This window comes from Lampetra planeri, chromosome 3 (assembly GCF_965212315.1).
Source record: "Lampetra planeri chromosome 3, kcLamPlan1.2.h2, whole genome shotgun sequence".
Classification (NCBI taxonomy): domain Eukaryota; kingdom Metazoa; phylum Chordata; class Hyperoartia; order Petromyzontiformes; family Petromyzontidae; genus Lampetra; species Lampetra planeri.
Window position 1 is genome coordinate 10,293,389 of NC_136109.1, and position 12,768 is coordinate 10,306,156.

Below are 12,768 nucleotides of genomic sequence, written 5' to 3' on the forward strand. Positions count from 1 at the left end.
CATCCGTACAAACCATGGCAGATACGGATACCCGATGCACAAATGGAAAATTAAAAACTCTCCAGTGTGCGACTGTGGTCATCCAGAACAGACCGTACAACGTATTAACGACGCAATGCCCGATCCACAAACACGAAGAAGACATTACGGCGATACACTCCGCTGCTCCTGCAAGGTTGCCTGGCTCTGCGTCTACATCAGCCATATGAAAGAATAAGAATAAGTAAGTCTCACCTCCACAGGTCTCACTTTTCAGTGTGCACTCAACTTGACTGCAGTTCGAGCCGCCCGCTTCTTGGGCCCTGTTCTTCCCTTCTTTGTCATTTGCAACAAGAGGGGAGGGGGAGGGCAGACATTCAAACAAGACATCAGTGAAAAAAAAATCTAAAAGGTGCAGACCTGCAATTACTTGCTGGGAATTGAGGAAGAGACGTCAGAAAAATGACACATGCCACTGAAAATATTCCCAAGCCCAGGGAGTTACAAGTGTCCTGTCTTACCCTGGCCACACTGTTATGATACACATTCACCTCAAGCCAGGGGTAAGGAAGCTTTACTCTTTGGTTCTTTCGGTAAAGTCACGTAGAAAGAGAAAATAATATATTAAGTAATACTTTCTCTTTCTACGTGACTTTACCGAAAGAACCAAAGAGTAATTCCTGCAGTCACGAAAGCGCCAAATCAAGGAAGCTTTACCCGAGGGCCGAATAGGACACCCTCAATATTTTGGACATGAATCCTGTTTTTTTTTTATTTAAGCCTGCATTTTTCTCCTGTAAATAAGCTGACATAAATGTAAATTATGCCGATCACAGAACCTTTAAATAAATGGTAACCGCAGGAACAGTAGGCTAAGTACCGAGTCAGCAGCCAGTAGTGTTGTAGACGAAACATTAGTACAGCACAGTGGAGCGCCTGTTTATATGTGACGAAGTGGGGGGCAGGGGGGTGAACTTCGTGGATGCTGTCAGTCATCTATCCAGGAACCACTGGGAAACATTGACTAGATAGGACAGCCCCAACTTTCAAAGCATAGCTGTGCTCCTGTCATCAACAGATCTGTGCATAACTTTTAATGCTATCCCCTCTCATGCATGGACTTTCTACGGATATTTCCATTTACTTCCACACACGAATGCAAGAGCATTCACTAATCCTCATGCAAGAGCTGCCTGAAGAAGTCTCAACACTCAGCGAGGCTCTCCTGGATAAATAAAGGAGACTTACTGTTGTAATTATAAGTACCTCCACACGCCTCTGCTTTGATCACATGTAATGTCTGGCTGGGGTCGGCGTCTTCTCTGTCCGAGTCTGGGGTCTCTCCAAGCTCATCTGAGGAGACTTAAGCCACAGACGCACAAGGTCATTAGATCTCTGCACTTCCCAAAATCATGCATTTGAGTAATTTTTGGGTCACATCTCATAAATAAAATATGGATAGCTCTCCAACATACTGGCGTGCTGAAGCAGTAATGAACTGGTGCATTTGTTGAAGTGACAACTTTATTAATTGGCTGTCTCAGGGGGAGTATGATGGACGACAAACATTTTACTTATGCAATCTTACCCAAATAAGTAATATTTTAAAATACTTTTAAAAAAACACGCTTTAATGAAATGTACCCTACTAGTAATGGCAGAACTCCACGACTCCAGGAAGTGGCCCCGAAGCATGCCATAACGTAAGGGGCCGTGGTGATTTACAGGCAACGCGAGTTGAGCATGGACAATTAGACCCAAGCCGAAACATAAGATATCAAAAACTTTGCTTAGAAATACATTTTATTTTTAATGATCAAATATAGTATTGTCATCAGTATGACATACGTATACCAAGTTTGCAGTCGATACATTGGGAAGTGGGTTAAAATTGAGTTATAAGATTTGAGGATACGACAACAGAGTTGAGGATACAACAGACAGAGTGAGTTAAATAAAAGCGTGTAAAATATTAATCTTTTGTTCGCTAATACCTACATGCTAAAAATATCTCACATTGTTTCATCGTTTTCCCAAATGTTATCCTGACTCATCATTGTCACATCATGAGATGACGAATCAATTCTGGTCTCGTGCAGAGCAGTGCAACCCTTCGTGTAAGAGAAGAGCCAGCGGAACCGGATACTACAGAGGTACCTCTTGAGAGGCCTTCCTGTGAGATAAGGGGGCAGAACTTTCCCAGCCACTTTGCCACTGAGAGTAAAGTTCATCGCATGGCAGTCAAAAATATAAATGTAATACAGTACTCAAAGCAGGAATGTCCAAATTTGTTTTTTTCTGCAGTCATTAGTGACCAGGCGTAGACCATGAACTTCCAGCACTGATAACCCAGTTGAATCTAAACTATTTTTTATTTTACCAGATAAAGCCCTCTGAGCTATTTTTCAGAGGTGACCTGGCCACACATGACAGCTCATTGAAGTGGCTATAAAAATATGTGGGAATTTATAGTCAACAAATAATCTAAATGCATGTTTCTAAGTGTAGCGAAAAAATAGAGGACCCGGAGAAAAATCCATGTGACCACAGGGAGAACTTACAAACCCCTAATATACAGGCGTCAAGGTTGGGAACGAACCCACGATCTCCTGCGTATCAGGAAAGGGAGATAACATTACGCCACCGTGAGCTGGCTGCCTACATTAGAATCCAAGAAATTGGATCTGGGCAGCAAGTTTGATTGAATCTCAACATTATTCACTGCTTTATCAGCTCCTGGAAAGACTGCACCTTTACCATTCATTGTGTATTCATCCATTTCATGCATCGTGTTGTCCTCAGGTGTGACCACTCTTGTGGCTGAAGTGGAAACCCCAGTACATGTTCCTTGGTTGTCCATGGCTCCCAACCTCCGCACAGACAGCAGCAGCTCCCGGCTCAAGCCGCTGAACAGCGCGAGCAGCACGTCCACCAAGCCTCCCAGCGTCACGTCGCCGGGGTTGGAGGAGGTTGCGGCGTCGTCCCAGCGCGCCGTCCCAGCGTCGTGGGGCTCAGCGCCCTGCAGGGCCTTCACCACCTGCCGCAGCACGGCGTAGAAGCCGAAGGGCAGGCGGTCGCGCGCCGTGGCCAGTAGCTCGGCCTGCACGAGGCCGTCCCCGACGCAGGCGCGCAGGACCCCGTAGTCCCGGATGCCCAGCTCCGAGTCCATGGCCCTGGCCACCTCTGCGTTCACGCCCTGCGCCTCCAGCCACGCCGGGAAGTCCCCGCTCGGCTCCAGCACCGGGGTGGCCACCGCGCACGCCATCCTGATGGGATGTGCAGAGGGCGAGAGCGTGTAGGGTCAAAAAGGTTGAAAGTTAGATTCACATCAAAGCGTCAAGATGCAGTGTCCTTCAAGCATTAACAAATGGTAATCTTAATTTTTAACATACAATTATCAAATGTAGAAGCTTTTTTGCCCGTCCAAGGATGAGTGTATATTGCAATAAATCTGAAATATTCAATAGAAAAATTGTTCAGCTGATGATTATTCATTGGGTCTTTAGATAAAGTCACGTAGATAGGTTCAAAGAAAATAACAAAAAGTAATAAAAAAAACGACCACGTTTCGCGTTCGTCATCAGGAAGAAAAAAGAGAGCTCATGATTATTAATGAGGGGGGTTGCCCCATGTGGAGTGACGTCACCCGCTAATGGTTATTGGGGAGGGGTACGGCATGTGGAGTGCCGTCACCCCCTCATGGTTATTGTGGAGGGGTGCGGCATGTGGGGTGACGTCACCCGCTCATGATTATTAATGAGGGGAGGGGTGCAGCATGTGCAGTGCGCGACCTTCTTGTGCGTTTGTGTAAATTTCCACGCGGGCAAGAATATTACTGAAAGGGGGGGCCTCTTTTGCAGTGACGTCACGCACGGATGTAGCACTGTGCAGCGTAGATTTATTTTTTACCATCACTTTCTGTAAAGGAACGTCATATTTGAAGCGACTTTGCGTAATAAATTATTAAATTCAGCTCGACCTTCCTCTGCGTTAGTGTAAAAATCCACCCACTCATTAATATCAATGAGGGGGGTGGGCCTCATATTGAGTGACGTCACGCAGGGGGGGTGGGCATAATGTGGAGTGACGTCACGTGCGGGACGGACAGACATTTCTGGGTGATGGGTAATCTCACCCAAACAAAAAAAACTGTACAATTCCCATATTCTCTTGATTCTAAGATGCTCCAAAATGTGAGATGCACTTCAAACCTTGGAATTATTTTGAAATAAAAAGTGTTTGTTATAAATTTGAAGGCCATCTTCCGAAAGATGATTATCAACTCGTTACAAAGAGTATGGATTTCTGCAGTCACGAAAGCTTCAAATCAAGATAGTGTAGAGTAGTGTATAGTAGTGTATCGTAGTGTATAGTCTAGTGCAGGGGTCGGCAACCAAAATAACAAGAAGAGCCATTTCTTTACAATTCGGTACAAAATTCAGTATTTCAAGAGCCGCAATGCATCTGAGTACATATACTGCACTCACGTACATATCGTCAAGAAGCAGCCCGTAAAGAGCCGCATGCGGCTCCGGAGCCGTAGGTTGCCGACCCCTGGTCTAGTGTATAGTAGTGTAGTGTATAGTAGTGTAGTGGTGTATAGTAATGTAGTGTATAGTGTAGTGTATAGTAGTGTAGTGTATAGTAATGTAGTCTATAGTAGTGTAGTGTATAGTGTGGTGTATAGTAGTGTAGTGTATAGTGTAGTGTATAGTAATGTAGTGTATAGTGTAGTGTATAGTCGTGTAGTGGTGTATAGTAGTGTAGTGTATAGTAATGTAGTGTATAGTGTAGTGTATAGTCGTGTAGTGGTGTATAGTAGTGTAGTGTATAGTAATGTAGTGTATAGTAGTGTAGTGTATAGTGTAGTGTATAGTAATGTAGTGTATAATGTAGTGTATAGTCTAGTGTATAGTCTAGTGTATAGTAGTGTAGTGTATAGTCGTGTAGGGGTGTATAGTAGTGTAGTGTATAGTAGTGTAGTGTATAGTAATGTAGTGTATAGTGTAGTGTATAGTAGTGTAGTGTATAGTCGTGTAGTGGTGTATAGTAGTGCAGTGTATAGTAGTGCAGTGTATAGTAGTGTAGTGTATAGTAATGTAGTGTATAGTGTAGTGTATAGTAATGTAGTGTATAGTAGTGTAGTGTATAGTAGTGTAGTGTATAGTGTAGTGTATAGTAATGTAGTGTATAGTGTAGTGTATAGTAGTGTAGTGTATAGTCGTGTAGTGGTGTATAATAGTGTATAGTGTATAGTAATGTAGTGTATAGTGTAGTGTATAGTAATGTAGTGTATAGTGTAGTGTATAGTGTAGTGTATAGTAATGTAGTGTATAGTAGTGTATAGTGTAGTGTATAGTCGTGTAGTGGTGTATAGTAGTGTAGTGTATAGTAATGTAGTGTATAGTGTAGTGTATAGTCGTGTAGTGGTGTATAGTAGTGTAGTGTATAGTAATGTAGTGTATAGTAGTGTAGTGTATAGTGTAGTGTATAGTAATGTAGTGTATAATGTAGTGTATAGTCTAGTGTATAGTCTAGTGTATAGTAGTGTAGTGTATAGTCGTGTAGGGGTGTATAGTAGTTTAGTGTATAGTAGTGTAGTGTATAGTAATGTAGTGTATAGTGTAGTGTATAGTAGTGTAGTGTATAGTCGTGTAGTGGTGTATAGTAGTGCAGTGTATAGTAGTGCAGTGTATAGTAGTGTAGTGTATAGTAATGTAGTGTATAGTGTAGTGTATAGTAATGTAGTGTATAGTAGTGTAGTGTATAGTAGTGTAGTGTATAGTGTAGTGTATAGTAATGTAGTGTATAGTGTAGTGTATAGTAGTGTAGTGTATAGTCGTGTAGTGGTGTATAATAGTGTATAGTGTATAGTAATGTAGTGTATAGTGTAGTGTATAGTAATGTAGTGTATAGTGTAGTGTATAGTGTAGTGTATAGTAATGTAATGTATAGTAGTGTATAGTGTAGTGTATAGTAGTGTAGTGTATAGTAGTGTATAGTGTAGTGTATAGTCGTGTAGTGGTGTATAGTAGTGTAGTGCATAGCAGTGTAGTGTATAGTAGTGTAGTGTATAGTGTAGTGTATAGTAGTGTAGTGTATAGTAGTGTAGTGTATAGTAATGTAGTGTATAGTGTAGTGTATAGTAGTGTAGTGTATAGTGTAGTGTATAGTAGTGTAGTGTATAGTAATGTAGTGTATAGTAATGCAGTGTATAGTAGTGTAGTGTATAGTGTAGTGTATAGCAGTGTAGTGTATAGTGTAGTGTGTAGTGTATAGCAGTGTTGTGTATAGTAGTGTATAGTGTAGTGTATAGTAGTATAGTGTAGTGTATAGTAGTGTAGTGTATAGTAATGTAGTGTATAGTGTAGTGTATAGTAATGTAGTGTACAGTATAGCATAGCTATGAGAATGGTCAAACGACCGATCACAACCTTCATTCAGCAGCGGATTGACAATGAACTCCGTTGTTTATTATTACATCGGTAGAGAATGCCCCCCTCCGCCCACGCCGCCGAACTTGCCTTTACGTAGGTAGGGCGATAATCTGTCGGTTCTTTAAGCGCGATTAAACGTCGCAAATACACACATTTGGAGAAAGAATAAAAATAAATTAACGCGTAACGAGACGCCAAATGTTAAGTTGATGATCGTTGAAGTTGCACGCAGGAGCGCTTCGCCTCCCCGTTCACAAACGGCTGATTCGCCCCGTTAGGGACGGCGGCGATTTTGCGATCGGTTGACCCGTAGATCAGTTTGAACGCTTTCGTTACTAATGTTATGTTATGGGGCCGTCCATAAATGACGTCACGCGATTTTTGACGATTTTTGTCCCCACCCCCCCTCGTCACAAAAAGTCAGACCCCCTCTCAAATATGACGTCACAAAGCTCTCTCCCCCCCCCCAACCATATTTCCATTTTGAAAATAAGACATGCTTCAAATCGCTATAAACTATTGTCATTGTAGTGCGTATTTAAAGTGGCCCTAAATGACGTCACGCACCTGCACCTGAGGGGGGGGGGGTCAGACATTTGTGACGATGTGTGACGAGGGGGGGGGGGTGAGAAATGTGACGTCACATCAAAATGCGCAACTTTAAAAAAATATAGACAACACGTTCTATTTAATTAAATAGACGTTTTAATAAATGTTTTCTCCTACAACATCAGAGTGCAGCGCCACATTAAATACGCACTACAATGACAATAGTTTAAAGCGAACGATTTGAAGCATGTTTTATTTTTTTGGGGAGGGGCAGAGCTTTGTGACGTCATATTTGAGGGGGGGGGTCTGACTTTTTGTGACGCCGTGTGACAAAGGGGGGTTAGGATCAAAATTTATACAAATAGTGGCAGAGAAAATTTTATGGAAATTTCCGAACCAAAATGCGTTTCCTTTCCTGCAATTTAATTCTACTTCAATCCACGTTTTATGAACCAAGACTTACACTTTTTGCGCTGACTCGTGGCAGCGCGTTCGCCTCTTGATGCAAAGATTGACGGTTCGGTATCGAGCGGCCGCCCTAGTTATTATACTGCGGCTGCAATAACCGTAAAAAAAACCTAAAATACCCGCCGCCTGGGCCGGATTAAGGTTATTGTAGGCCCTATGCACTTCTTTTTCGTAGGTCCTTCGGCCGCTTGTTTCATGCGTTACTTCGTCCAGCCGCTGGACAGTTGTCGTTACCGCTGATACGTTCATTATTTAGTCTGTGCCTTACTTCAATGCAAGAACGCTGTCTGCAGTGGATACGCAGATTTAATTTGAAATTACCGAAGAGAAAACAAACAAGATAAGCCTAAAAATGTTCTAAGCGAAAATGTCTTCAATTAATTTTTGTTTACTCTCATTATCATATCGGATGACGCAGCTTTAAAAGGATGCCGTTCATTTTCGTCGATAACAAATAAAATGTTCTGCCAGCACGAGCGCATGTCGTTTAAGCTTAAATATTTGTTTGACGTTATCTTAGGTGTAATACGCGTCGCTTGCAACGAGTCAACGACTTGTTACCACTGCAAAGGAATTCCAACGATCAGCCATATAAATATATTAATTCAAGATGGTATCGTGGTTACATTTTTTTTTATCATACATACAAACATTAGAAAACACATGGTCAACTTGTTTTCGTAGGACCTATGGCAACATTGCCTTATGTGGCCTATTGGATAACATGGCCCGGCCCGTCGCCTGCTTAACAGGTCAATCGCAAAAGTAGGCTACCATATGGCAGTCTCATAGTCCTTGCCAAATTTGTAAAAGAAAATACCCGCAAATTGACTAAATTGGAATACAATTATGCGTAGCAAGTCACCATTCCAATTGCAAAAACTCGGCAGCCTTGGCAGGGCCCTCTTGAAAAAGTCATGAGAGTCAGTGAGGCTTTCCTAGGCAAACAAGCATCATAAAAATACACCATCCAGAATGTGACAGAGCTTGCCATAATTCAGGATTGAACCTGGATAGTACTTGAATGGGTGACCACGATGCATAACAGGTGTTGTGAATTTTCGTTGTTGTTGCAGTACCGCTCCGCTGACAACATAGCCCTTTTTAACACGGTAGGCTTTCGCGACCAATATCATCCATAATCGAGGTTTTTTGGGGTTAGATCACGTAAATATATGTGTCGTTAAAACCCGCCAGCGGCGTAGACGAGTGAGGGCGGTGGGCCCACGCCGAGTGATCGGCCGTGTGTGTAGCCAGTGGAGACGTTAATATCTAAGTGTTGTACTCAGAATGAGAAAGGTCAAGTTTGCCTGTGTTGTGCTCGTGTCAGAATAAAAGAAGACACTATGTGTCGCAGAAATCGCTCATTACACATGGAATATTTTGAAACAAAAGCAATAGCTTCAAGCACACTAAAACCATCTGCTTGGTTTAGATATGTGAATGACACATTGGTGGTCTGGCCACACGGCAAAGATACACTGAACGCATTTCTAAATAATCTCAACTCGCAAAACCCATCCATACAGTTCACCATGGAAGTGGAAGCTCACAGAACTCTACCATTTATGGATATTCTGCTCGGACGGGGTCTAAATGGTAAAATAACACAGAAATCTGCTCTTATCAAGATGCTCATTCATCGAGCTAAGAAAGTGTCAGATGGTGACAGTCTGAGAAGTGAAATTCAACATGTTAAAGAAGCGCTGCAAATTAATGATTACAATGATGCACAAATCAACAGGGCATTGAATATCAAAACCAAATCAAATAACACGAGCATTGAAACTGCCCAAGTAATTAAAACGATCAAAATACCGTACATTGCGGGAGTAACTGATAAACTAACCAGATATAGTAGTAGGGGTTTACCCTTTAAACTGGTACAAAACTGACACCTTTATACAAGGCATTTATATATTTAAAAAAAAGCTTGAATGAATGAGGCATGGATTATAAGGTCCTGCGGAAAGATGCAGCACTGTGTTAATGCACGTGTAGTGACGCAGATCGGAGACAGTAATACTTGCAGGCACCTCTTTATTCTTTACTCACAATGGGGACTATACACCCTCTACGGGGGTGCACACTATTATATACATCTGTACACACACAACCGTCTATTGTCGGCGGCACTATCTAACTAAACAGTTGGCAGGCTGTCTAGCTCGCAGCACCCAGTGATGGTGAAGACGGCGTCGATGGTGGTGACGAACAGCAGCTCGGCCAGGGGGTCCACTTTCAGCAACAGCCCCGAGCTCTGGCTCAAGGCCTCCTCTTATCCTCCCGGCGTAGCCTTGCTCCGCCCTCACCACGCCCCCCTTCTGGAACCTGCTAGCAGGTTGTCGTCTCTTGATCTGTGTACTGCCCTATCTTGTAGTTACACTTTGTAGACAGCAGCCAGCGCTATTCCACTACATACGTATACAATCGTGATTCATCACACACACACCTACTGGATTATTAAACACGCCCCAGAGCTTTGCTTTAAGATACAGGGAAAAGATGTTTATTAATTCAGAGAATATGACAGCGGGAAGTATCAAGTGACCAAAAACGTCGATGCCCGAGCACAACTGCACATTGAAGAAACGACAAGATTTTTTCGATTTAAAGCTTTCGTGACTGCAGGGATTCATCTTCTTGGTTCTTTCGGTAAAGTCACGTAGAAGGGAAGTAATAAAATAATAAAAATAAAACATAATAAAATAATTCTCACGACGTTTCGGCCACAACGCAAGCAGCCGTCCTCAGGTGAAGAATGAAACACCACCAAATTTGGAGCGTATATTTAAGCTGGGTTCGAGGGGGGGAGGTGGGAAGAAAAGCGCCTTGACAAAATAATTTGCATATCAAGAGGAATTTAGCATATGGAAAATGCGTAGGAGGTGGGCGGGCGGGTTTCAAATTAATATTATGCCCGTGCATTATGCAGGATTAGCAGCATCAAAGGGAGGGGGGAAGGGGGGTAGCATTAACAAAGGAAAGGAATGTTAATAGTATGTAGCTGCAGTTACTAAACAACCACGTAAAAAAACTAAAGTATAAACTACATAAACAACTAAAGTATAAACTACATAGCATCATCAGTATACTTGCTATACTCTACAATAAGCTGAGTTACTAACAGTAAGTAATACATTACAATTGTACGTCGTATAATTTTTACGACGTAGAATTGTAATGTATTACTTACTGTTAGTAACTCAGCTTATTGTAGAGTATAGCAAGTATACTGATGATGCTATGTAGTTTATACTTTAGTTGTTTATGTAGTTTATACTTTAGTTTTTTTACGTGGTTGTTTAGTAACTGCAGCTACATACTATTAACATTCCTTTCCTTTGTTAATGCTACCCCCCTTCCCCCCTCCCTTTGATGCTGCTAATCCTGCATAATGCACGGGCATAATATTAATTTGAAACCCCCCCGCCCACCTCCTACGCATTTTCCATATGCTAAATTCCTCTTGATATGCAAATTATTTTGTCAAGGCGCTCTTCTTCCCACCTCCCCCCCTCCAACCCAGCTTAAATATACGCTCCAAACTTGGTGGTGTTTCATTCTTCACCTGAGGACGGCTGCTTGCGTTGTGGACGAAACGCCGTGAGAATTATTTTATTATGTTTTATTTTTATTATTTTATTACTTCCCTTCTACGTGACTTTACCGAAAGAACCAAGAAGATGAAACGACAAGAGATTGGTTGCTTTGGTCCTCTGGAGGAGTATACGACAAAGTAGCCACATGGAGGTTACTTTATGGATCTTGAGGACCTTTACAAATGACTGAAACGGATTTAATCATGTTTATGATTGTAGCGAAGAGTGGCAGGGCAAATGATGTTTCAATTCTGGCCAATGTTCATTTTGACAGGTTTATTAAGGATGCAAATGCTGTTGTCCATGCAGCTTCATTCTTCAATGAATGCCACATGTCTTTCCACCCTCAAAGGCCAATACATTAAAAATCAGTTACCACCCTCCTCATGTGCAGCTGTACAAGGGCACTGCTATTCGCATGTATTACATCTGGAATATATATTGCACATGATGACCAGGGTCATGCCCAATTCACTCCGATATTCTTAGGGCAACCCAGACATTTACTACTATAATGAGCCAAGAATATTCTTAGGTTTTTTCGGTAAAGTCACGTAGGTAAAAAATTAAAATTAATAAAAGTAAAATAAAACAGCTGTCGGGCTGTGACGGTTCCACCTGAAGACGGAAGCTTGTGTTGCCTCCGAAACGTCGTGATTTTATTTTTATTTTACTTTTATTAATTTGAATTTTTTACCTACGTGACTTTACCGAAAAAACCTAAGAATATGAATCCTTGCAGTCACGAAAGCTTCAAATCTAGAATTAATGAGCCAAGAATGTCTGTGTGTCCCGCGCGTGACGTCATTCCACGTCGGCCAGCCCCCCTCATTAATCATCATGAACAGGTGACGTCCTCCACATAGACCCCCCCCTCATTTCATATTTACTGCAATACACCCGTCCTTGGATGGGAAAAAGGCTAGTGGTTGATATTAATACAAAATAATCATTACAAAACAAGTCTTTTTCCTTATTGAAAGGGCTTTGCACTTGATAAAAACTAACATGACATCCAGGACTTAACATCTCGATCGATATTTTCCAGAACGCTGCTAGGTTGGCTTGCAGTAGTGATCATCAGTGTAAGGCACTACCACTAGAGAACAAGATATACCTTCTTGGTTCTTTCGGTAAAGTCACGTAGAAGGGAAGTAATAAAATAATAAAAATAAAACATAATAAAATAAAATAATTCTCACGACGTTTCGGCTACAACGCAAGCAGCCGTCTTCAGGTGAAGAATGAGACACTACCAAGCTAGGAGCTTATATATAAGCTGGGTTGGAGGTGGAAGAGCGCCTTAACAAAAAGAATGTGCATATGAAGAGGAATTTAGCATATTCATGGGAAATGCGTAGGAGGTGGGTGGGGGGGTTTCATAGTCATATTATGCCCATGCATTATGCAGGATCAGCAGCACCAAGGGAGGGTGCAGGGAGTAGCATTAACAAAGGAAAGGAATGTTAATAGTATGTAGCTGCAGTTACTAAACAACCACGTAGAAAACGAAAGTATAAACTACATAAAAAACTAAAGTATAAACTGCATAGCACCATCAGTATACTTACTATACTCTACAATAAGCTGAGTTACTAACAGCAAGTAATACATTACAATTCTACGTTGTAAAAATTATATAATATGCTTCCATCTAAACTTTATTCTCTTACATCACACGAGCATACACCGTACTATATACTGTCATAGATAAACCCAACATTAAATTATAT

General features: G+C 41.7%; 1 protein-coding gene across 1 annotated transcript in view; it reads right to left on the reverse strand.

Annotated features, from left to right (window-relative positions):
* LOC144734601 (uncharacterized) overlaps window positions 1-12,768 on the reverse strand; it is a 42,109-nt gene that overhangs the window by 4,568 nt on the left and 24,773 nt on the right. Inside the window, exons 6-8 of the mRNA XM_078616867.1 lie at window positions 2,737-3,245; window positions 1,246-1,341; window positions 235-315 (exon numbers count right to left, since the gene is read on the reverse strand). Of these exons, the coding sequence (XP_078472993.1) occupies window positions 235-315; window positions 1,246-1,341; window positions 2,737-3,245 (686 nt within the window). The remainder of the gene's footprint in view (window positions 1-234; window positions 316-1,245; window positions 1,342-2,736; window positions 3,246-12,768) is intronic.